The sequence below is a fragment of the Nelusetta ayraudi genome, unplaced genomic scaffold (genome assembly GCF_046127955.1).
Source record: "Nelusetta ayraudi isolate G7.1 ecotype Tasmania unplaced genomic scaffold, CSIRO-AGI_Nayr_v1 ptg000045l, whole genome shotgun sequence".
In the NCBI taxonomy this organism is placed as follows: domain Eukaryota; kingdom Metazoa; phylum Chordata; class Actinopteri; order Tetraodontiformes; family Monacanthidae; genus Nelusetta; species Nelusetta ayraudi.
This window is the reverse complement of record NW_027466095.1, coordinates 4,665,516-4,692,461: the sequence shown is the minus strand read 5'-3', so window position 1 is coordinate 4,692,461 and position 26,946 is coordinate 4,665,516. Positions and strand designations below refer to the sequence as shown.

Here is a 26,946-nt window from a genome sequence, read left to right as displayed (position 1 = left end):
GGGCTAGTACTAATTATTTTTGCAGCAGGCAGCCTAGTGCCTGTGAAACTATGTTTTCTTATTGATGATTTCTGTCTCAATTAACCACATTTACTATCTTTAGGGCTCAGAGGTAACATCTTTCCGCACTATGAAACAATCTGACACTCAAGGGGAACTTGAGAAGTTTCAAATTGAAATCATTTTGCTAAGGATGGGGATCTTGGCTTGTGGATAATTAATGTATTCGGTCTAAACTTTATTGGGATTGGGGTCTGAAAAACAGAGGTCATTAAGGAACACCCTAGTCTCTGATTAAAAGCGTGTGTCGCAACAAATATGCCTCCTAGGAAGCGTTCTTTCTTCCACCACCCTTTATACACCAAATAGCTGTGCTTGGTCAGTGACTGATAAGAGATGGCTGATACATAAGTTGTCAGGGGTTTTGAAAGAAAATAAATGATGGAAAACAATACAGTTAATTTTCCCGGAACTTGCCAGACAGTCATTGCGCAAGTAAATGCTGACTTGCTTGCTCACGCATACACAACTAATCAGCCAATCACGAGGCAGCAACTCAATGCATAAAGGCATATGGTCATGGTGTCAACCACTCACTGAATTTCAAACCCAAAAATGGGAAAGGAAGGCGAATTTAAGTCAGTGTGAGTATTACAAAAACATTGCTAATGGGAAAATTAAACAAAGCGGCACTCAAATAACCAATAACCATCTCTGATTATTGGTTATCGACTGTGCATTAAAAGAATAGCTGACTTCAGCTAGCAAGCGAGGGCTAAATGGGAGAGGCTAGTGGGTTATTGAATAAAGTCAATCATCTTTATGTCCTTAAAATGAGCATTTCAAAACAACTTGTAACATGGAGAACTGCACTGGCACCACTTCATTGTTCCCCAGCTAAATGTTGTTTCGTGCCATATGTTCACTGAATTTTCCTCCACAGCGAGAAATGAGAGCGAGTGAATAAAACCATTTAGAGCCGCGCTACTGACCAGGCAGAGACTGGAGCAGTTTAATGGGGAAATTTTCATTTTCTGGGTAATGCCTGCGAGTGTTTCAGCACATCGAAGCCCACTTGGACTAAGAAAGAGTGAAACATTACATGCTTAATGCCGGGCAGATTACATTAAAATATTCCTGGTAAAAAAAAAAAAAAAGCCAAGACTTTGGTTGAACGTTTAATGTCTGTGCTTGTGTCCACACATCTTTATGAACTTGTCTTAAATCAGGGAAGAAACAGGCAGAAGTTGTGTGTAATGCGGCAACGCTTTTTGACTTCAGCTCAGGGGCTGGGGGGGGTAATCTCTCTGAGGCTAGAGACACACTATCTCTCTCCTCCTCCTCCTGCTTCATGTGCATTGTTGCCGCAGCAGCAGATACTTAGTAATAAATGGTGTTAATTTCACCGCCCCAAAAAAGAAGGGGTAAAAAAAAAGAAAAAGAAAACGGGGCTCATTTTACAGTCCATTACTTCAAAGCTTCGGGAGAAAACAAAGGCCCGGTTCCTGCCGCAACTGAAAGTGGGCTGTAAAGTACGGCGGCTATAAAGGATCAAACAAGCCTACAGCACCGTCACAGGGGACAGAGGCTTGGACGTATGCACAGAAATGACGCACTCAAAAAGGTGACCACAGGTTGTAAAGGACAGCAGGAAGGCAAATAGAGTTTTGAAGGCATGAGTGACGTCGGTGATGTTAACAGATTAGCTGCGTTTACGTGGACACAAATAATCGGAATAAAGGCCCAATCAGATTAAAAATGCTCCGTGTAAACGCGTCAATCGGAAGATTCTGATCCCATCCGGTCCGCTCGGAACGAAATGTTATTCCGAACAAGAGAGGTGGTTTATGCCGATCATTATTCCGAATGGCATCCATGTACACACCCGTTCGGATCCTGTCTCGGACTATCTCCACTGTGCACGTGTGCTACGTCTACGTGACGCGTTTCTGCCATAGCGCCAGTCGGTAATTTTTTCGCGAAACATAAACGAAACGACAGAACGAACAAAAAAGCGCTGGAAAAGTTTGAAGGCTTGTGAACGAGCCGAGGACGTGCGGACCACTGCGGAAGTACAGCTTCTTCTTCAGCGCATGCCCAAATGAGTCCTTCTGATTAAACGCTTGGTGCGCGTATACGCACGTCACGATCGGATAGTGTCCTTGTAAACAGTGGATTTGGAATTTCCGATCAACCAAGGTTTAGATCAGATTGGAGAAATGTGCGCATGTAAACATAGCTAATGATGCAATGGACTTTACTTGTTCTAGTTTTGCAATAAATTAGAAGGCTTACCTTAACCAGAATAATAATTGTGTTAAAACAAATGGAATGTGTCATCATTATTCGGAATGATTAGACATATAAACACCTTCATGTTGTTGATGTGCCATGTAAGTCTAATGCCACCCACTTTTGCGACTAGCTGTGTCTGTTTCTGTCAAGTTGAGTATATGCCGACTAACATCTTAGGTGGGGATAGTTCTCCTTGTTTGTCTGAATCACAATATGGACCTTATTTCACGTATGTTTGAATGTGTCAAGGGGAGGTAGTGAAGGCAGGACCCAAGCACAGACGATACTATCAAGATAAAAGAGCAAACACTAAATGTACCATGACAGAATTAATGACCAAGAAGGAAGAATGGATGAGGCACACTTCTTTGTGTGGGATAAAATGTAGTGTGGCAACAATAAGAAATCAAGCCAAGTAACTGTATATTAAGAAGCAAATGTACGGCTTTTTCTGCCAGTGACAAGTTCTGCAGTTGAAAGTGAACAATGGATGGGACACAGTGGACACACTATGGGATTGGTTGATTAGCTATTTGCAACAATAAGCAACTGAACATTGTGCCAAAATAAAGTGGTGGGTGAGTGTGTTTGTGACATGGTGCTGCTGGCCCACCTGAAATCGCCCTTGTTGTTTGTGACTCTCTCCACCGGGCAGTACGTTGCTGACGTCTCCACAACGACTATCTCCATCTGCTGGGACGTGTTGCCACGCGAAGTGGTCACCAGACACTCCCAGATGCCGGCGACGCTCATGTCGATGTTAGAGAGGATGACTTCACTGGAGGGCAGAGGAATGGACAAAGGTTGATTTTGAGTCGCTGTTGGACGTGTGAAGGTGGAGGATTACAGATTGGCTTTATGTTCAGGAACAGACTGGAAGCTCTAGATTACAATCAAACAAGTGATGTGCATGATTTTTTTAAAAATGCCTTCAGTCCTCTGCCTGTTCCAATCTAGAGGAATATCCTGAGGAGTTTGAGATCAGCTTCTCTGGGTCTAGTTCATTGAACATTGAACAAACCCCTCATACAGGGGATGTGTAAGCACAGAGTTTAAATGTTGGCGGCGAATAAAGAACATCATTACACATGCTTATCTTTCCTTCTTTGTCACAGAGATTCCTATCACAATAAAAAAAAAAAAGGCCTGACTGAAGAAAGGATGACTAATCGGTGACAAAGAGCCAATGCAGGCCATTTGCCAAAGTGCTGAAGCTCAAGGATTTCACTCCTTTAAAAAGACCCAGAAGATAAGCTGCAGACATTATTACAAATGCTACATGTTTGACAAATGCCAGCTGTCCTATTGCAAAATTACAGCCTGTGTGCATCGGGCATGGATTCAGCTTATTTGAGTTATTTAATTAAGCCGTCTGTGTTTATAATACACGCCACAGGCTAAATCACACAATACTGGATACATTTTAGAAGAAACAGACTCAGGGAACAATGCGGCACAAAAGGGAGTTAACTTAAGAAATGGGAAGTGACAAAGCTGGACAAGGAGCTGAAATCTTTCAGAGTAAAGATGATTAGTGGCTGAGTGGCTCTGGTGGGGGAGGCTGTAATCCCAGGCAGCGTTTCTAGGAGCGGGTGAGAAATATTTATACTGAAACATTAAATGCCTTCAATTTGACTGGCTCTCCATCTTACTCCAGTCGAATCCTTTCTCCTTGAGTAAATCTTGCAATGGCCGTACCAGTGAAGTGACAGAGTGAGCCATCCAATCACATTAGCAGAAACACAGCCATTCACCTCAGCATTAAACACAGGTTCGCACGCAAAACGAAATGGAGAAACTGCTAATTTAGGTTGTCTTATCCGATGCAGCACTGTGTTGACTTGTCTTATGTATGACAAATCATTGGACTGAATTTTGTGGCTGAGAGTCAACAGTAGTGATATTTGTGTTCTCTATTACTGAATCAAGCTAATATGGGTCACTCACTTTCTAAAAGAGAATCAGGCGTTTTGAGTCCTTTAAATGACTCGCTCAGTCACCCAGAGAGCCGTTAGTTTGGTAATCCATATTTGCACACAAGCTTACCCCAATGGTCCCCACTGATTCATACAACCAAAATCACTAATTTGAAACAGGAAACGGATTGATTTCATTGTGAAGTGGAGATGGGCTACTGTGTGCAACTGAGCAAAGGAGGGAAAGTGGGAGCCACGTTGAAATAATAAAACCAGATCTGTTGCTTTTCCCACAGGGCTAACAGCAATTAACTTGAAATATCCCTGCATATTCAGTTAGAATAGAAGCTCCATAACAGTGACATTGTCGGGTCTCTTCTTTGCAATTAGCAAGGACGAGTTAACTCACTAAAATGAGTTAACAGAGACAAAGAATCGTGATTTACGAGTCAGTAAAATGAGTCTTGAATTCACATTGGACTTGCACAAGTCAGCAGTAGCACAAGCAAATAAGATTCATTCATCTTTCTGAAAAGCTAATTGTACAGCTTTTGTCTGTGATGCCCAGTTGTGCAATCACAATATGATAAAAAAAAAAAAAGTGTTGACATCAGTGTTGACTATTCCTCTGCAACTAAAAGACTCCTGAAATGTGAGGAGGCAATAAGTGATTTGCATCATTGTCCGATATACTGTAGATTCATTTAAAAAAAAAAGCTCTAGTGCCAATATTTCACATAGCATGCCCCCTAAACAAAATAAGTCTTGCCTGGTAGCAGAATTCTGTGTTGGAGGCAGGTCACTGATAGCGGTCCGCTTGGAAAAAAACAATGTGGTAACAGAGTTCTGTTAACAGAAGGCAACCCTTTGGATTCATTGTTTTATGTTAGCATGCATGCATGAGCATGGCCAGCTCGTTCACCCATCTCTTGTTTGGTTTAAATACTGCTCAGTATTGGCTGAGTATTGGCTTTTTTTTAATGTCCTATATTTTTATTTGTTTGTTTTAGCGAATCATAACTGTCAAAATGCCCCACGGACTTGAAAATACATTTTGTAAAATTGATTTGGAGCGTTTTTCATTAACTTTCCCTTCTGCAACTTTTTCTAGAGGTAGGAGACACCTCGATAGCGGCCGTGTAGGGAATGTTGTGTGATCACCTGCCTTGAATCTTAAATGTGAGTCCCTGCTAAAATGTTCCTTTGTTCAAGGCAATATTTCAGATTTGAATGCCATACTGTGTTCGCACCTCTGTGTGTTTCTGTGTGCATCAGATGTAAGCAGGGGACCCGAAAAGAGACGCATAATTTATGTGCACAAGACAAAATAGAATTGAGATGCTGTATTGAAAAACTGATCTGTGTTATTACCAGAGGGAAAGACTCTCCAAGCAATCTGCTGCTCAGTTTGTGTTGTATTCCCCTCTCGTGCTCAACAACATGAAAAAGGCAGCAAATTAAATTTATAGCAAAATACAGTGCACAGAAACAGGTTTTAGTTAGCAGCTGTAGTACATATTGTGCATATGGTCATATCATGCATTTGTCTGTATCCAGCTGATATCAGCAATGGGTACACGTAGATAAATGTCAATGACAACACAAATATGTTGTGCCTAATCTAAACAAATCTAAAAAAACAATGATGGAGTTTTAACTGTATTGAAGTCTTTTGAAACTCTGTTCTGAAAAAATTTTCAGTCATATATATATACACACATACAGACATTTGTATATATATATATACTGTACATACATATATGGCATGGCATGGCAATACTACGACTACAACTACTACTGCTACTGCTACTACTACTACTACTACTACTACTAATAATAATAATAATTATAATCGTGATAACGATATAAAACCTTCAAAAAACCATTGTGTGTGACACAAGGACAAGGTTACAGTTTCACTAGGGGTGTCACGTAAGTAAATATCCCCCGATTATAGTTTTTTTTATTTTTTCATCCACATCAAACAGGCAGAATTTGTGTTGCGACAACGCGAGCGAGGGCCGTTTGGTCGCACGTGTGCCCGCCTGCGCTGCATTCACACGCACGCAGGTGTGTGAAGCGGAAGCTGCAGCGCTCGTCCTCCAATAATCATGAATAATCTGCAGAGGGGACAGTTACATCATCGCTGAACACCAGCCAAGTGCCTGAGCGCTGAGAAGCAGGGCGGGGGTTTGATAGGGGAGGCGAGGGGGCGAGGCAGGGGGAGGGATGGGGGGAGGAGAAGCTAACTCACCCCCCAACCCCTACGCAAGCACACACACACACACACACACACACACACACACAAACACACACCTGCCCCACCTTTTCTTCACCTTGCGCTAGGTTTCCCCGCTGTGAACACCCCCCACTGAACTGCAGCACTCAGACAACACACAGCGAGCCATTGGAATAAAAGAAAGAAGGGAAGGAAGAGGAAAAAAGGGTCATCCTCACAGAATAAACAGATGAAGAAATTACCCCAGTATGTGATCGGTTCTAGGGCAGGGGCACACACACATTCACACAAGCGCTGACCTACATCCGCAGTAACACTACGCCATTGTGGAGCAGCCCCCTGAGGACTCATTAGGGAACATTTATGCTGGTGGGCTGATATTTAACAATCTGTTTACATAACGTTGCTTATGAGACGGTAAACGTTCAGTCTGTCCTCTCTGGCTGCCCGGCGAATTCTTCTTCAGCGGCAGGGTTTACGCGGGAGGTTGCTGGTTGCCTTGTGCAAATTCTTATGCTGAAGGGCAAAACAAAGAAATGTTCTTTGTATTTAGGTGTTGCAGATATTTATCACCATTGCTGCATATTATAAAAAATAAGCATATGAAATTTTTTTTTGGGGGGGGGGGGGGGGGGTTGAGCTTGGGTTTATTGTCAAATCTTCATTCCCCTCAGGGAATAGCCAAACAGCCAATCACGTCTTAATTTGGCATAGTTTATTTATTTATTTATTTATTTTTAGGTTGAATGCCCTTTCTCGCCCTTTGCATTTATCCATGCTTGGGACACTGGTCAGTGCGCCCTCAAGAATGCAAAATCGCAAAAAAAGAAATTCTATCTGTGTTTGCGTGGGTACTCTCAGTCCAAAAACATGCATGTGAAGCAGACCGGGAACTCTAAATTGTCTGTAGGTGTGAGTGTGAGTGGTTGCATTCGCCACAGGGCATCCTGGAAAGGCTCCGGCAAACCCCCGTGCCTCTGAGAGCAGGAGAAAGCTGGTGTAGGTCAGTGGATGTAAAGTATGGGATTCACAGAAAGCACGCTGACTCCAAAACCAGACATCAAAGTATAAAAATCAGAAATGACACGATCGGGTCACGATCAATATCATATGCTGGCACCGTGATAAGAAAGACCAGTTTCCCTTTTCCTTTGCCTTCAGTATCATTTCCGAAACAGGTTGCTATTTTTCTCTTCTTCATTTTTTGCATGATTAGCCTCATTAAAAATGGAGAGGATTAAGAGGGCTGCATCTAAAGTGTCTGCCGTCGCTAGCTACAGGGCTCTAAAATGTTTGATAAATGAAACATGAGTCACCGGCTGGTCCCTCTGCTGCCGCTAGCACAGCTAATACTGGGAGTTTGGCTTGACACCATTACTCAGCAGGAGCCTGGCCCACATCGCAGAATCACCCCGCCTCACAGGGACCGCTTTCCTTCTTTCCTTTTGTGCGTGCGTGTGTTCTCTCCGTGAGCAACATATACGGATCAGCGTTTTGCCCCACCAGCATGCAAGAGCCAACGATGACATGGCACAGTGTGAAAGGGGGGGCAGATGAAAGACACAAAAACAGAATTATAAACTGAAAAGTTGAAACCTTCCATGGTTGCTGGAAGGCCTGGTGACAGCCGTGACATCTCATCCACCATCTTGACTATCTCCATTGTAAAGACATTTTAGATTAGTCTTTGTTTTCCATGGATTCTGTTGCCATTCAGCTTCTGGGGAGATGTGTCAAAACCAAAACAGTACAGAAAGGTTTGTTTTCTCTTAATTCCTGACCTGGGTAGCAGTCGGGAGATCTACTACTGCTACTGTAGCTAATCTCGCACCTTGCATAACCCTTGACGTTTTGTGCCTTTTCTAAATCTGAAAGGAACTCCATTTATCCCCAAAAGACATGAGCGAAAAGGATTCAGGGAACAATCCGTCTAGTCTCCGATGTTTTAAAAAAAAAGAAGAAAAAAACCCTCAAAACTCACAATACACTTTAAAATATCACACCTGCAAAAGTGAACTCAAGATCATGTTTTCAGGTTTCTGCTGAGGCTGGCAGTATGGACAAAAATGAGATGGAGACCTCGGTTAAAACCATTTTGTGTTACCCTTTAACTCTTCTAAGTCCACACCAAGAAAAAAACTATGGAGTTTCTACTTCTTTGCATTTTTTTTTTCCCTTGGGGCAACGATACCAGGACCTCAAAAAACAAAACAAAAAAAAAGCTGTAGAGAAGGCACAATCAGGTTGAGTTTGGTTTCAACTCATTTTTCAATAGGATATGACTCAAAATGTGCCCCACCAAACAGTTGAGCAGAACGTTAAAGGGTTAAATAGGCTGCTTTTTCTTGAGGCGCTGGTGAAGCAGGGCGCCTCGCTGCAAAGCCTTGCGACAAGACCCAAGGGAGGGCTTCAGTCTTTTTCCCCAACCGATGGGGTGCGCGGGGTGAGGCCATCTGACTCAGGCCACGTTCGTCCAAGTTGAACGGTGCTAACGCAGGACCCTCTGACTCATGGTCCACTGTGGCTCAACAGGGGCAGTGAGGGTGTCTGGCATGTCAAAGGCCAAAACATTAGTCAAGCCTCCCTATTAAACAAAAAAAAAAAAAGGAGAAAAAAAAACTGAAAATGAGCACTGGGCCAGTTGAGTCGCAGGATGTTAATTTCCTCCACACGTCTCTCTCTCAACATTGCAATTTAAGATACAGCTCAGGGGGCAGAAAGTGTCGACCAGCCCAGATAGTTTTTTTTGGAACGACCTGTGGTGAACAGTCATTGGGCATGGAAATGTCTGTGCCTTGCAGGTTTTCATATATATATATATATATATATATATATATATATATATATATATATATATATATATATATATATATATGTATATATATATACATATATATATATACATACATACATATATACATATACATAATTCTGCGATGAACTGGCGACTTGTTCAGGCTGTACCCTGCCATCGCCCTAAGACAGCTGGGATAGGCTGCAGCAGACCTCACTGAATAGGAATAAGAGGGTATAGAAGATGAATGAATGAATGAATGAATGAATGAATATATATATATATTTTTTTTTTTCGGGGAGGGAGGCGGGGGGGGTGGCTCTGCTGTGATGCTTTAGGTGCCAAGAGCAACATGACCTGAATGGGTTTCATTTGGGAGAGAACATTGCATTATTTGTGTATACAAGGGTTGGAGTGGTGGGTAATTGCAAGTGGGGCCCTAATCAGGCTTGGAGCGACGAGAAAATCACCACGTTCCAGTGAGACACTGAGCTGGAAAATGTAGAGTCAAAACAAATTCTGGAGGCTTGGTTTAGAATTGTGTGTGTGTGTGTGTGTGTGTGTGTGTGTGTGTGTGTGGGGGGGGGGGGTGTTAGAGTTTGAGGGTTGCATTGGTGGTTTTCCCTAAAAATGGTGTTTCAGAATTAACAACAATGATTCTTTTTTTAGTGGGCCAATGGACCTGCATTTCCCTCAGCAAACGAAAAGACAAAAACAAAACTCGCCGGAAATATTCTCTCTTGAACCTGGGCCTCCTGACTGCATTTATATCAACATGCTACCATACTGTAAAAGAAAAAGGACGCGAGCACAAGCATTATTAAACTACTCCAGAGGTTTTAAATGTGACAGAAGAAGCTAAAACAACAAAACAGTATTAACATATGAGTTTACTTTGACAAACACAATTTTACAGGAAAAAAATGGTCCAAAAACTTTTAAAATTTCCATGGTGGTTATATTCTCTCGCATTTTATGGATGCTGTTTTTTTTTAGGGATTTCCAAGTTTGTTTTACAAAGTGGAGAAACATATTTATTTAAATACTTCTGTACTTCTGTATTATTTAATCAAGCGATGTGAATTTGTGATATGCGAGACCAAATATCCAAAACTCAAGTCGTTTCACTGATTCCTGAGAAATTATCCCTTGTCTGTATATACTCCTTCACTCTTTTGCTAGCCAGCTGACTGCAAGGGAAGGAACCAGACAATGTGTCAGCATTGTGCGACTGCTTGTCATGTCAACTGCTAGATTTGCCCTGTGGGACGCTCAACAGTTTCTTGCTTCAACTCAGGTCCCCTCTTTCCTTTCCTGCGATGAGGCTGAGCTGTGAACGAACAAATCACTTGCTTGCTCGCGGTAGCCGCGCCCCACTCGGACTACAAATAACTCGACTCGCACCGGCCCGAGCTTGGGTGCACATACGGATTTGCAGCCACTCCCGACTCAGTGACTGACTGAAAGCCAAATATCTTTCATATCTGTCACTCAAGTCAACTCGAGCCAGTAAGAAGAATCAACTTTCCCCGTTGCTGGTATGACTTGCCATGGAAGTAGGTTCAGTCCCAAGCAGCCCTCAGCAGCTGGCTGAGAGGAAGTAAGTGAAAGGTAGCAGATAGTCTCCTGAATTGAATCACATTAACTGGTGTTTTAATAAGAAAGGAAAGGGAACTTTGTTACTTAGACATAAAAAAAAAAAAAAAAATACAAAAAAGATGTTCTCTGTCCTCTAAATCCATAATTTCCAGCGATGGATTCAGCAACAGGCGCACTTGACTGAGTCACACAATTTGGCTGCATGGGTAAGAAAATAAAAGTCAATGTGGGTGTTTTGTTTTTTTTTGCGTCAAAGCGGTCCAGTCTTTTAACATTTCCCCCAACATGTCGCGGAACAGCAGCTGGTCTCCTGGTTGCAGGCTTCATTGTGGCCACTGTCGACACTTGGATATATTTCTGTCAGCACCCTATCAATATTTATGTGTGTGTGTGTGTGTGTGTGTGTGGGGGGGGGGGGGGGGGGGGGACTGCAAAATGTGCAGCAGTTAAAGTAATCAACAGCAGCGTGCTCCTGCATCTGAGCCCCGTTGCCACGGCATTACGTCAAAGGGCATTTACACGAGCACACGCACACGCACGCACTCTCAAAACACTGAGGTAGGAGGAATGGGACGTGCGCTCGAGGCAAAATCTTCCATCTGAAGGAACAGCAAAAACAATTGTGCGGAACCAGTGCGCCGCACTTTACTTCACAACTGCGATTACGATTCAGCATCTGTCTTCCTCCTCGTGCGTGATCAGCGTGCGCTGCGCCATCGCCGAGGGAGCAACCGACCAAGCGAGCGACTGACCTCTGGAGGAGGGCCGGCAGATTGCTCCAAGTCGTTGGCACGCTGCCCAAGCCGATCCTGCCCAGTCCTTTCAGATAATTATCAAGGGTGCCAATCACAACAACAACAACAACAACAACAACAACAACAAAAAAAGGTGAATCAGAGATACATGTTGGGTGAGGGCAGGGGCGAGGGGGGGGGGCTGTGAGCAGCAGACGCCTCTTTGTCAGCGCACATGTCCGAGCTTCAGAGCGTTTATGCAACAGAGTGTTGCATAAACATGAGGCGCTCCAGAGTGTTGAGAGTGTTCAGAGTGTTTGCTCGCATGCGTGTTTTGACGTTATCTGCCAGGGTGAACTACTTCAGAACAGTGCCTCGGCCAATTGGATCTTGGGTCACGCACGTTTCCCCCATGGATGCATTATAAGACCTGCACACCGGACTGGCAACCTGGCGGTTTCTCTTCCAGTGGCCATCCGAGGTACTGCAGCCAAACCACCCACCGTGGACCAAAAAGCATTTTTCCCAGAGACTACAATGTAAAAAGAAAAACTTGTAAAACAGCTGACAATACACCTCCAACCCGAAATGCTGCTCATAATAAATCTTTCTATTGTAGATTTTTAACCCAGACAAGAGTTTATCCCCAGCGCGGCAACATGGCGTCGTCCCTGCTGTGCCTCAGCTCCTTCTACGTCCTGATGTATCCCATGAGTTACAGAGGCACGACGGGAAGTGAAACTGCTACGTGCCCTGAGGGATGCATAATGCTGAACAAACCTGGAAGCCAAAACATTTCCGACGTGGGCAACTCCAATAAAATTAACGGGCAGCCATATTGGATCACAGGGGGCCTGGTTTCACCCCCTCTTTTTTTCCCCACCTTAATCTTCAGCCCAACCCCGGGCTTCTACTCCTTCCCCACGGTACCTGGTGAGCAGGCAGCAGTCATGCTGCAGGGTCTCCTCCACGTAGACGCCCCGCTCCTCCTGCGTGGTTGCGACCCTGCCGTTGTAGTGCCACCGCAGCTTCACCGACTCATCCAGGTAGGAGGCGGCGCACTGCAGGGGCAGACGGTCGCCGTGGAAAACCAGCTGCCTCTGCGAGGGGATGAGCTGGAAGAGGGGCAACTCCAGAGGTCCGTCTGAGGGAGAATTAAAAAAAAAAAAAGGGGGGGGGGGCGTGAAGACAATTAAAAAAATGGTTTGGTGACCTTGGTGAATACTTTGTCCTCCAACCTTTACAAACAAGTGGGGGGGGGGGGGGGCAGAGAGGGCTCACTTCACGACTAATGATTGATTAGTCCCCCCAGGAATCCGCAATCGCAGAATTTAACACTGATTTCAAAGCCCTCCGCGGAAATCAAAGCAGTCCGCGGAATATAGGGCAAGGTGTAGAATACTATATTTTACATGTAGTTTCCATCCCGGCCCCTAGGTGTAACGGTCAAATAGACGGGATCTCTTTTTTCTCTTTCTTTCTCTCTTTAGATTAATCAGGTGATCATTTGAATAAGCCCAGTATCTGACAATTAGCTATGCAAATTTACAATCTGTTTTTGTTCTCTTTTAACACAATAGTTGTATATTGTTGCCAGATGCCTCCTCCACTACCTCCCCCCCCCCCCCCCCTCCATACACACACACACACACACACACACACTCATTTCCCATTTCTACTTTCTTCTCACCCCCCATCCCTCCTTCAATCCGGTCATGGCCAGAATGTCACCAAGAATTTAATAAAACCACTCAAGAGGTAGCTCCTGAAACGACCCGCGTGGCTCACACTCTCAAGATCTACCTCTGAGAATAAAATCTGTCAGCCATCATTCAGATGGCCATTCAACCAGACATTCAGAGACACTTCTGCCTGTCATTATGGCCAGACAGGACAAGGAGAAAAAAAAAAATAAAAAAAATAGACGGGATCTAAGACTTACAGCTGGTCTTGCCGGTTACGGAAACGGAAATGGCTTTGTTTTGACCATAACACTGTCTTTTTGGATGCTGTAGGTAGCGACTGACGCCCATGGAGCGATTTCTACCAAAATCTCCGAGGCCGGCGTTGTGGTCCTACTGGTTTCCGATTGAACTGGTTTCCTTGGCGAACAGCTGCAGATGTGCACGGCATATTACTGGCGATTTTAAAGTAGCAGCCCACGTCTACCACAGCGAATATGCTTCTCTAAGTGAGCGCTACGCACTGGTGGCATTAAGAAAATGAAAATAAAGAAAAAATATGAAAAAAACAAAACACTTTTGTGTTGAGTTGGACTCGACCTCAATCCAACATAAATGAGAGAAATGAAATCAACATTTATCACCTGTCTACCTCTGTGAGCCACCGAGACTCACAGCCAGCACGGCTTTCCTCAGGTATTAGTTAGTGACGTCAGCACCAGGTCACATTTTCAATTGGGTCTGCCTGAGACAACTGGAAATACCCAAACTTATTTGTTGATGTTTCTTGTTCTTTTCCCTCGAGTCAACAAACATTTCCAACGCCACGTCACAGTCTACACAACACTGCACACCGTGACAACCTGTCACGTTTTAAAAGTGGTGACATTACTCAGAAAAAGCCAAGCACTAAGCCACTGGATCATTACAGAGATGAGCAGCCAGGACTTAAATTGACTCATGTCACTGTAGTTTATAGGCTTGCACTTTAAAAAATAAATAGTTGAGTGTTTTATCAATGTTTAAAGACTTCAGCTTTGCTACTGTGCATTAAACGCACGTTAATAGTATCTATCCCACACCCAATGTTGAAGTTGCAGCGAGCGTGATGCCTTCCAGTGCAATGGGCAGCGTCGGATATGAGTTGTATGGTTTGAAAATATTCTGGACTAAACTGACAGACAAGAGGGTCAAAGAGAATATTTATGTTGATTAGCATAGAACCACAATGTTTCACAGTATTTTGACATTGCAATTCATTTCATGAGAGAATTTTTATTCCATTATTACATAAATTTGTATTATTTGTTATTGTTATAAAATCAACTTTCTATCAACCTTCTTTCGGAATCAATAATTGCTCTCCGCAGAATCAGCACTTTTGTTTGTGGAATTTCGGAGTTATGGATGGCCAGTGGTGGTGGTGGTGTGTGTGTGTGTGTGGGGGGGAATTTGACAAAAGGTCTTACACTGCCACACTACGGCATCTCAAGTTAAATCTTTGTTGATTGAGGTTGAGTATCTCTTTTTCTTTTTCTTTTTTTGACACATTTCTGACTTGATGATTGTTCTGGATTTTATTCTTTGAGAAACAACACAGTCAAAGAAGAACTTTAATATAATCCTCATCCTAATCCTGGGACAGTAGGACCAAGTTGATATAGGTTTATTATCAATATTAACATTGGTGAAGGTGTCTTGTTCTCTAATTCAGAGGGTGACTGTTGTAAGGTCACAACATTCAAAACATTGAATAAATGCAAACAACTACAGTAAGAATTATAATAATGAACAAAACGTAATGTGGACATTTCAGGTCATCTTTTGATTGGTACTCCTGTGTAAGTCATGATCTCACCCTGTGGCCACCCCAAGGAAACATTCTGGCTCTGCTACTGCGTCTGAAAACTTTCCCCTTCACCCTTTTCCAATAAGTGGGGGCCAGTCGTGAAGCAGAGAGGGATCCTCCATCACTTAAAGAGAGGAATTATAGTCTTATAATAATCAGGTTTATTGGTCCCCTTCGGGAAACATTTTCTCTGCCTTTGACCCAGCTTATTTATAGTCAACCTAACAATACCTCCTAGAAGCAGTGGGCTGCTGAAGTGCAGCAGCCGGAGGATTTGGGAGGACTTGCTTAAGGGCCCTCAGTGATGGTGATAAGGGTGAAGACAAGCAGGGCCACGTTCCCCACCACAAATCTCCCATTTTGAACCAGATTTGAACCAGCAACCTTCTGATCACGAGCTCGCATACACAAACCAAGATCCAAAACTTAATCACACCCAGATCTGCGCTCCCCAGGCAACTCAAAGCATTATATGAAATACAGACAACAACTACACACGTGCATGCACACTCCCATCCCATCAAGGTCACACTGCCCCGCGTGTTGCTGCCTCTGCCGAGGCACGAGATGAACAGCGGCTGATAAAGGAGAGGAGCCTTGAGCGCTCCCCTGGACTCTCCTTGACTCCTTACATGTTCTCAATGGGAACCCACCACAGCTCCACTGATAGGATTACTAACCTGCAGCCGTTCCCATGAATAAGGCTGTGATAAAGATGGGATTAGATGACATGGGAGGGTGTTTAGCGCAGTGGCATAGCGAGCAAACAAGAAAAAAAAAAAAAAAAACCCTCAGGATCTGATACATCTTAAATCGGCACTTGCAGATACAGGAAACTGTCCGGATTTCACGGGCCGGCAGCATGTGACTCGCTTTCTTTTTTTTTTTTGCATCCAGGAGGGTATTGCCCGACCTCGCAAGCTCTCACCTGCCACACTTGGAATGCCTTTCAGCCCCGCCAGTTCCTCCAAGACATTTCCTTGGATGTGCTCCAAAGAACGGTGAGCGGCTTCGCCTTCGCTTGTACTGCAATCACTTGTGGATGTAGCCGGTGACAGGCCATCTGATACTGGGCCCATAAAATCTTTTATTGCTCCTCATGTCGGTCGGAAAGAAAAATAGCGACGAATTGGTGTCAGGTGATGCAGTGGAATGACCAAGGCGTGTGGCATAACCGTAAGGAAGGCCGATTGTTTTTGTGGTAATTTTAAAAGGCTTTGGTTTTGCCTGCAAGGCATAGGAAGCCCGAAGTGGCCATGCATTTGTACTTTTTTTTCCCTTTTGTTTTCCGAGCCAACAAGTGTGTTGGCTCTCAATTTATTTATCTCATTATCTCGGGAAAACAGAGGAATAACAATAAGAGTGGGAAGGGGTGTTTCACTGTGGGTGCACAGTTTCAGATGGAGAGCCTGGTTAAGTTTAGGGATGGATGAGGAATATCTGTCATATATATATATATATATATATATATATATATATATATATATATATATATATATATACATATATATATATATATATACATATATATATATATATATATATACATATATATATGTATATATATATTTATATATATATGTACACAAGTATTTGTTAAATGTGCACATATACCTAAAGAAAATACCTAAATATAAAACATATATACAAGGGGTATGTGTCTGAGTTAAGTACCCCATGGAGGTCGCATTTCCGGAACCTAAACCTAACCACCGCTCAGTCCTTACCTTGCTCCCCCAGAATCGACCAACTGTCTCCCACGTGTGTCTGAAGTCCTTGCCCCATGGATCGCTTTCTGACCTCCTCTCAACATCTGAACGCACACATGCAACTAACTCAGCAATGCTTCAGTACTTCCAGCTAAAGTCGTTCAGCATGCTTTCAGGAGCATGACATGCTGTTCTCCGACAAGTTCATTTACGGCAAAAATAACAAAACACAAGTGTCTGATTCAAGAATTCACAGCTACATGTTCTGGATCAATTCAGTTCAGCACAGTGATTGTTTTAGATGAAGAAATGACCACTGCATGTTTCTACTGACATACCCTTCTCTCAAGACAAAGCATCACTAAAGCATAAACATTTCACATTTTCTGCACATTTCACCTACAAGTCAAATATCCTAATTTTAGATAGGAATAATGAGGGGCCCCAGAGGATACCTAATAATATGCCACATATGGAACCAATTATTAGCCACTGGGCCCAAAATTGCTAACTGCTCATCTTGTTGTTCTAATAATAAACACAGAGCAGGGAACAGTGTAAAAAATGTATAAACTGACCATTTTAGAATAATTAAAAAACAGAAGACTGTCTTTCTTTCTCTAACATGTTGACATATTTATTCTCGACGACCCCCGTTAGCGCATAAAGGCCGCTAACGTTGGTCAGCAGCAGGGAGCGAGGGAGGCTTTGTTCTCCTCCGGCTGACGCGCAGTGCAAGCAGCGTGGGGCCCATTCACTGGTGACTTGGCTGATTCTGATACTGTTGAAACAACGCTTTGAGCCAAGGATCAGAGTGTGGCTGCTTGCCTTTGCCCGTTGGACACTGCCAGAAAAAAATGCAATCATTGGAGTGTGTGAGTGCTTGTGCGTGTGTGTGAGTGAGGGTGTCTTTGCGGGGAAAGGAGAGCAGAAGAGACGGAGCGAGGGATGGAGGCGCGCCGACACGTACGGCTGTGTGAGAGAGTATGTTAGCGGGGCAGATTAGCGCCCGGAACAAATGCTGATTCACCCTGACGTGCGCGGCTTGTTAGCATAGAGCAAGTTTATTACGGCCGCCAAGATGAACGCTACAGTCTTTTTAGAATTTCCCAAAACCAAGTCCTATTGTCTTGTGTTTGATGGCTGGAAGCATTACCTAACTAATCTGGTTGCCTACAAATACAGTTTAATGTTGAAGTAGCATGTTTTTATTTAATTGACAGATAACAGATGCTCAGCGGGGTAAGAGTGGTTTGTCCTTTCATCATTCATTGAATTTTTGGGGAAAAAAAAAATATTCTTCCAAAAGAGGGCGGGACTCGCTGTAGGGGATCTACTAGAAAATTTTATGATATCTGGCAGCCTTTTTTACTGTTTGTTGAGGATATGGAGGCAGATAACATAGTATTGTAATCCTCAGCTGTTACCTGCTGTTATTCCTTTACCATTTTCTCTCTTTTATTATTATTATTTTTTATTTCCTTTTGTCATATTTGGCTTTGTCAATCTTGTACTTGGAATTTTTTTTTTTTTTTTTGCTTTGTACTTATGTGTCCTGTCTGGTATAGGTTCGGGGTGGGGGGGAGGGATGGAAGAAACTTACTGTTCTGTTTCTATTTCTGTTTTCTGTTTCACTGAATTCATGTTAAACTGTGAACTGTAAATGATAAAACCAAAATAAAAAGACCTTGATCAAAAAAGAGGGGGGGGACTCAAGCCCTGATTAGTGTACATACCGCTGATCATGTAGGTGTTTATTCATGGAATTTCATTTCATGGGAAACCCTCCTCCCTTGCCAAAATGTGTTAAGCCGAATGAACTTAACACATATTGGCATTCAAGCGCTGTTGCTCCTGTGTCTGCTTCAACACCACAGCCGATCACTTTGAATTTGAACTGAGGCGTGCGACCGGACTTCAAAGAACCCCACGACAGGTTGGCTGCAGTCATAACTCGTGAATTTTTTTGTTCTTCTATTTTTTTTTAATATATCACAAAGTATTATAGGCAGACCGCAGTCGCCACGTGAAACATTTAATAGCACGAGGCATCATAATGGGGCAATTCCACCATTGTGTCATCACGCCATAAATACCGCTGCATAATGGAATGGTTAAGCGTGCGCATTGTGGCAACGCTCTCGTTCCCACAGCATGCGCAATTAAAGAAGAAAACAAAAGAGGATCTCCGTCAGAGCAGAAGGGGAGCAGATGCCTGGCCTGCCCTGACCTCAGCCCAGGAAGCACCTGATCCTGGCAGGAAGCTTACAGGCGCTCCTCCGTTCCCCCTTGTTTGCAGGCAGCAGCGGTTGGCAGGGACGGAGGAGCCTGGCGTCACTACGCAGCCGGAGATCATCTGCCAGTTGTCAGGCAGGCACAAATTTCCCAGCAGGAACGTTCCCTTTCTGAATTACATGCAGGCATTCCATCCATGGTGGGAGTGGGGGTGGGGGGCAGGGTGGGTGTGTGACAAATTTTGTCATTTCAGTAGCGTGTAGCAGAGAGTAGCAAACTGTTCAAAAAGGTTGCCGACCCCTGCGCTGGGGAGTAACGAGTTACATTTAACATTGTCACGTAGTTTAATGACAAAATAAAGATAACTAAAATCAGTTACATTACTGGAAATAAAGTGTGGAATTAAATTACAGTTACTTGCAGAATTATTCATGATTACAATTTCAATTACATCTGACAATTTTTGACAGAGAAGGCTGGACTTTATTTATTTATTTTTTTTTGCTTTGCGTGGATTTCTCGTGCTCTGGCTCGGCATGCGCGACATCCTTTCTGTTTCTCATCACACACAAAAGTTTGATATTACGCCCGGTTCACACTGGACGCGGAAGCGCCGCGAAGCGGAGCCCCGACGAAATTCGCGAGCGAGGCTCGAACTGGTTCACACCAGACGCAAACAGCTCCGCGACGGTCGACAAGCGCTTCTGCTCAGCTGCTGTGTTTTTTTCACTCCCACTCGAGCTTTTTTTTATTATTTTTTTTGTCATTTTCATCATCGTCCCCCACCCCGTAGCCAGCCCGCTCCGTAGCTCACTTTCGTAGGTGTGTGTGTGTGTGTGTGTGTGTGTGTGTGTGTGTGTGTGTGTGTGTGGAAATGGAAACACGCACTCAGGTGTCCATCTCACACTCTGATACAATGTACTGACAAATATAACATACAAATCGAATTTATCATTCGGTTTTTATTTTGAAATTAGTTTATTTTGAAAATTCAACGGATTTTCTCGTTTTTTTGAGCGACTTCCTGTACCATTGACGAGGATCGCTCGCGGCTCGCGCACTAACTAGAGAGAGACGCCGAAACGACAAATGCATGGCGCGAGCCGCGCGCCTGTTCGCGTCTAGTGTGAACCACAACATTGATTAACGTGGGCGCCGAATGGAAGCGCTCGGCGGCGCTTCGCGGCGCTTCCGCGTCCAGTGAACTGACGTTAAATGCAATGGCGCGATCCGCGAGGGGAGCCGCGCGCCTGTTCGCGTCTGGCGTGAACTACTGCATTGATTAACATGGGCGCCGAATGGAAGCGCTTCGTGGCGCTTCCGCGTCCAGTGTGAACCGGGCGTTGCTCTGATGCTTCTGAATGCTTCTCCTGTCAAGTTCAGAATTGCATTGCCCCCTACCACTGGCCTGTCAGTTGAATTGTCTCTCCATGTCTCTCTTGTGTTTCAAGGACCGTAGGTAGCAAATCCTTTGTTTTTTATTATTATTTTACCAAATTGCTTTTAGGGTTTGTTGTTGATCTGGCACCAAGCAACAGTGTCCACAGTTTTGTTTCCACATTGTTATTGGCAAAAAGAGACAGCACACACATTCATTCATTCATTCATTAATTTTCTATACCCACTTCTTCCTGAGATCAGGGTCACGGGGTTCTGCTGGAGCCTATCCCAGCTGTCATAGGGCGAAGGCAGGGTGACACCCTGGACAAGTCGCCAGTTCATCGCAGGGCCACATAGACACAAACAACCATTCACACTCACATGCACACCTACGGACAATTTAGAGTGTTCAGTTGACCTCGGATGCATGTTTTTGGAGTGTGGGAGGAAGCCGGAGAACCCGGAGAGAACCCACGCAGACACAGGGAGAACATGCAAACTCCACACAGAAAGGTCCCAGGCCCGGAATCGAACCCTCGACCTTCTTGCTGTGAGGCGGCAGCGCTAACCACTGCGCCACCGTGACGCCAAGGCACACACATACATTTGAAAAATGTTCAAAAACGCAGACAGGTGCTTTTTCAATGCGGTTCATTGAGTGCTAAATTAAATGTTAAATGGTGGATTTAGCAGACGTCTTTGCAAAACTGTGATTCATTCTGCCGATTTAAAAGATATTGTTCAAAGATAGTTAAATAGATAGTAGGTTATGCTGCCCTGATGATCTTACAGTAAAAAGAGGTACTGAAGTTTGACTGTGTTCTCGCTGTTATTAAATGATTTTTTTGTTCTTGTTTAAGCTTAACACCGTCGAAACCTACTAAACAGTCGAGAATATTTAGAAAAGTGATCAAAATAATAAGTAATAAGTAATTACTTACATTACTTTAATAAACTCATTGAATTCGTTACACTACTGATACATTTTCAATAGGGCAACTCGTAATTGTAACCAGTTGCATTCGAAAAAGGAATCTTCCCCACATCGGCTGGAGCCAATCCCAGCTGTCAGAGAGCGAAGGCCGAGGTCACACGGTCATTTCCCTCAATAACGTGAAGCAAGCATTCCGACGCGGAGCGCCCGAGCGACACTCCGGGCATTCACAGTCGCATGCAGCCCGTCAGACCCTCAAACGCTACTTAGACAAAAAAAAAAAAAAAAAACCCACTGTAGCTGTTTGCTAGACCTAATTGGAAATAGCTCATCAGTTCTGCCAACGCACGCGGGGAGAATCGTGCCGTGGCGAGAGCGTGCGGATGCTTGGGAGGCGGCGAGGAGGACCTCGGGAAGCCAAGGACGTTATCGGCATAATCCCATAATGGATGCTTCGGGGCTGGAAAGGATTGCCTGTCGTCCTGCCACTGGATACCACTCGTGGCTCTTTGTCTGCGCACTGCGCGGAATTACCCTGTAATTGCTTTGGATTGTTCTGTGTGAATGAAGAGCACATACAATTAGGATAACGCAGGAGGAGCAGCGTCTCAGAATTGCGCCGTCCGGCGGTACGTGCCCCCAGAAAGGGCCGTGGCGTGCGGGCGACGGCGCGCGGCGTCGGGCGGGGCACGAACGCACCGCGCGAGATGCATTTTTTCCTCGTTGCTTTTCGGCACGCCGTCACGCACGCGGCGCGTGCACGCCCCTTCCCCACAGGCTGTCTGCTCCTCGCACACACATATACAAGGGACACATGTGGACACGTCCCCACTACAAACCAATGATTTTCTCATTCCAGGCCAATATCCCTTGTGTGAAGCAGATGTAAGGGAAGAGGAGGATGATTCCATCGCGTACGAGACACAATTCCCCCGTGGACGGACCGCGGCGCTGAGCGAGGAGATAGTGGAGCCAGGGGGGGCGAAAGAGGTGTGCGTGTGTGTGTGTGTGTGTGTGGTGGGGGTGGGGAGGGGGGGGGTTGCCTGTCTGTAAATGCTGTTTAAAGGAGGAGGAAGAGGAAAAGGAAGAAGAAGGAAAAGAAAAAGATTTCTGTCACCGGCCCTGAATCCAAATTCTACAGCCGCCCACACACACAGAGCACGTGCTTGCCGGGTCGCCCCGACTGCAGTTTTCAGTCGTATTTCTTTTCCTTTTTTTTTGGGTTTGGCTTGGTTTGGTTTGGTCATGGCTGAAGGAGCATTCCATAAAATATTTTTAGTGCACACTGGAGGAAACAAAAGAAGACATTTTATGGAACCAGTTGTCATTTGACACAGGTGGCCTTAGTCTTTTTTCAAATCAGAGCTAATCCTCCAGATGTTTTATTTCAACGTGTTCGCAGATTACCTCTGACACGGCGAGCTTTCAGCTCACCCAACCAGTGCTGTATGCATCTTCCTTAACGGATCAGTTTGGTCTGTTTGAGTTGTTTATCAGTCTCATTCAGCAGCATCTCCATTCCTAAAATCGTCTCTCAATTGTTAGGCTGTTTTTTTTTTTTTTTTTTTTCTTATTTTCTACTTCTGTAACCTGACTCTATAATTTTTCTTTTTGTTGAAAAATTCACATTTTATGCCTGTGGATGGGATTCGGCACTCCATAAATAAAATTTGATTGATTGATTAGTTGATTGATGGACTGATTGATGGATTGACTGATGCTTTTTTACGTAGTCTTGTTAATTTGCATCTAATCGGGTCATGGCAACATGGCACTCGTATTTTTATTTCTTAATTTTCAAAGTAAATTTGCTTTAAATTCACTCTACATTTCATGGAAAAACACGTGTTTGATATCATCCCAAAAATTCCAACCTTTGAACAAAACTTGCGTTTTACCCCTGCGTTGTTGCTATTGAATCAGACCACGCCGTCTTCTTCCCCTCCCCTCCATCAGCGCCATACCATCACCACACTGTTAATATTTCATTTAAAAAAAAAAAAAAAGACCTACATGTCAAGCCGTAATTAGCGGGAAACTGAAGCTCAGCATACCAATCACTTGTGGCGCCATTATCTGCCTATTTTGCACAATGACTTCTGACACTGGCCACAAGAAAATCTCAGTGTCGCAGCTGCCGGTTCGCTTGCCCAGCTTAATAAATGCTGGCTTTTTACGTCCAATGTGCATATTTTTCGGTTGCTCTTCGGTTGATCTGATCAGGCAACACATCACACGGCAAATGCACCTCCCTGTGGCAGTAGCTGGAGCAAAACCTCAACCACAGGTGCTGCATATTGAGACTGAGGTCACCGAAGTGTCTCTTAGAAAATAATTTCTGTCCGGAGATTCTCTGGCAAACAGTTCACGGCACGGGGAAAGATCACAGCGGAGAGGAAAAGCCATTACTGAGAACAAATCTACTTAATCACGGTCTCATAGTGTTAACCACTTGGAAAAAAAAAAAAAAACATTGGTAGAGTTTCTTGGCAATGAGAAGTGAAGGAGGTTGAATGTGAAGACGTCGCTTCACTCCTCGCCTCTGCCAATCATTGGGAAAATATGTTCCATGCAAAGCTGGAACACTATCTATAAGTATAAATATATGTTTTACCTATGGCGATGGGGCAATGGGGGCTGTGAGGTTGGACAAGTAGGCTTGTGATTAGAAAGATTGTTTCCAATCCCCGGACTAACAGGAGATTTGGGTGGGAAAAGTGAGTGCCCTGAGGGCCCTGGAGCAGACCTCCAAAGCCCTGACAGCTTCACACTGCTACTAGTATGTAGAGTGGAGGGTAACTACGAACCATTGTGTTACTGTTACTTTAGTCATTTGAGGTTGCACATTTTAAACATTCAACTGCTTATGTAGGCACACGGAGACAAAAATAATCTGGCTTCAACGAATGTCATTTAGTAATTAATTGGTGTGGAAATTTGTTCCGCTGTTTCACATTAGAACATTGGTCTTAGCTGGTCACATAAACTTGGGAAAGAACCCAAAGTAGGCAAGTAAAGTACAGATCACAGAGATGTGAGATGAGAGTAAATCATTGCCACTTTATTTCAATCCATATTATAGTTGGTTCAACAGCTTCGCCCTGTGTCCATATCAGTCAAGTGGGTATCTCAAATCAAATCAAAACTTTATTACTAAAGCACTTTCCCATCAACTGAAATACATCACAAAGTGCTTTCCACATTTAAAAACAATGCAAAGAGAAAATAAAAGAGAAAACTGTTCCCTCCCACAGAGGATCAAAGGAAAAACGCCACTGCAGACTTTAAATTACCTTAAATATGTCCATAAATATGTGTTTGTTTGTTTGTTTGTTTGTTTGAAAAAATTCAAAAAAGGTCAAACAATGTTGTACCGGGCCTGGGATCTTCATGAGAAGTCATCCAAGATGTGTCGAAGAATTGTTTAACCTCACATAAATACACAAATATTTCGTTGTCAACCAAAATAACATTTCCCAGTTTTTTTTAAATTAAATTAAAGATTTCCGAACTGCTTGGAGTCTATTTGAAATTCCCCCTAGGGTTTTAATCAGGGAGTAATTGGTGCCAGGGAGTGCCAGGTGGGTTTTTATTCATGAAATAATTAACAAAAGTGCTCATTATGGGGGGAATTTGTTCACGAGCGTACAACACTGACATTTTGATTGGAGGAAAGACATTCCTTGGCTGTTGCTATAGATTAGAGAATCACTTGGGGATGGATAAAGAAATGAAATTTAATCTGATCTAAGCTATCATATAAAGTCCCACTCCGCTTCCCAAGAAGTCCAATCTCTTACTCACACCGTACATGTGCGGCGCCCTGTCGAAACCCCACACTGTTGTGCAGCAGGGGGTCTCGGGATCAGTGGGGCAGTGGTGAGTCGTCGGGCTGTGTGGTTCACTGTGTTCGTGTTGGTGTCTGATGCAAACGGCAGTGATGTCGAACCAGCCTCAACTCCAGACAGAGTGCAGGGACAAAGACGCTGAAGACAAGGACCGTTAACGTGGAAAAGTGCCACAGCTGAAACCAAAAAAAGGGTCATATTGAAAATAATCCATAGCGTCAGATTGAGCCTGATCATTTCTGTACTGTTTGTGTCGGCCAACCCAAAGCCCAACCAGAAAGTCACAAGACTCTGTGACGTTGACACAAGGTCAGAGCTGAGCTGCGTCCCACAACCCTGACATGCTTTACAGCACACCGCCAGGGTGAGAAGGTTGGGGGGGGGTTGGATCAAAGTTTGGCTGTTTTTTAATGATGTGCAGTATGGCACAGCACAAGTATGAGCACTCAACTGTGAAACGCAAGCTTTTTATTTTGTTATGTTACCTCGCTGTGCTTTCGCTGGATCACATCTGTGCCATTACTGGAATTGTAATATTTATGTTGATGTTAGTGTTGGCGAGACCTTACCGAGTTAATAAAGTGCAGTCTTGGGCAAGGAAGAGCCAAATGCTTCTTCCTGCTATTTTCAGACATTCCCGTGACTGCCAAAATAAGCCACCTGGGCAGCAGTGTGCCAGACTGCACAGGATGACCAAATGTTTATTCATGTATAACACCATAACACTTCATAATATACTATAAATATATGTATATATATGTATATTTTAATTTATTTTTTTAATATATGTATATATACATATACATATTTTTTCTTTATTTTTTTGCAGAACGTCAGTCAGTCCATTAATCATCCGTTTAGTCACGTGTCATAACATAAAACCGAAATAATTATGTGGTGGTGTTTTATGAACAATAACTGTGAAGGTCAGCATCATATTGCATCATGTATCGTGCGGCGTATCGTGTCATTCAACATAAAAAAGCTGAAGTCCCAACAAGTAGACCAAAATTTGCGCCGACGGGCATTCAAGCTGAAAAGAGAGACCTCGAGGATGCACCCAGACCTTAACTCAGCCTTCACTGACAATGACCAATAACCTTGCACAGTTAATAGTAACAGACACAAGGCTCCCGTGGCGCGAGCGCATGAGTCCTCACCGCATGTGAGCTGCTGCTCGTGCAGGTTGCGGAACTCCAGCCCGTGCAGGCGGGCGGGGTAGACGCACGCCGTGTCGTTGCCGATTCTCACCGAGATGCTTCGAGCCCAGAGGAGGAGCCACCGGAGCTGACAGTCGCAGAACAAGGTCTCCGTGCCGAAGTGCCTTGATGGGGAAAATAGAATCATAACGAAAATGGTAAGCAGTTTGAAAGAAAATACAAAACAGCTCTCACAACCTGTGCGCTGGGTCGCTGTCAGAGTTCTTAAATTCAATTATTTACACACTTTCTTTCACGGCGGACGCCTTGGCATGTGATGATGACAAACACACAGACGGCGACTGTCGAAACTAATGCCGAGGTGGCGGGTGACTCGTGACATTGTGAGTGTCACGAGTGACGCAAGTTGCTTTCATGCCACAATTCACACTTTTACGTTTCCTTGAATTGTGGAACAGTGCAGGTTCATATAGGAAAATACAATAACTCACTCTTTTTGGGTTGTTTTTGTTTGTAAAATAGAAGAAGTCAACAAAATAATGACAGCTGGGTATATCAGGCCCGTGTGTGTG

At 43.9% G+C, this 26,946-nt stretch overlaps 1 protein-coding gene across 1 annotated transcript in view; it reads right to left on the bottom strand.

Annotated features, from left to right (window-relative positions):
- The window catches only part of adgra1b (adhesion G protein-coupled receptor A1b), a 148,543-nt gene that overhangs the window by 79,226 nt on the left and 42,371 nt on the right, over positions 1-26,946 (bottom strand). The window contains exons 6-8 of the mRNA XM_076035670.1: positions 26,375-26,538; positions 12,508-12,721; positions 2,909-3,073 (exon numbers count right to left, since the gene is read on the bottom strand). Coding sequence (XP_075891785.1) covers positions 2,909-3,073; positions 12,508-12,721; positions 26,375-26,538 — 543 coding nt within the window. The remainder of the gene's footprint in view (positions 1-2,908; positions 3,074-12,507; positions 12,722-26,374; positions 26,539-26,946) is intronic.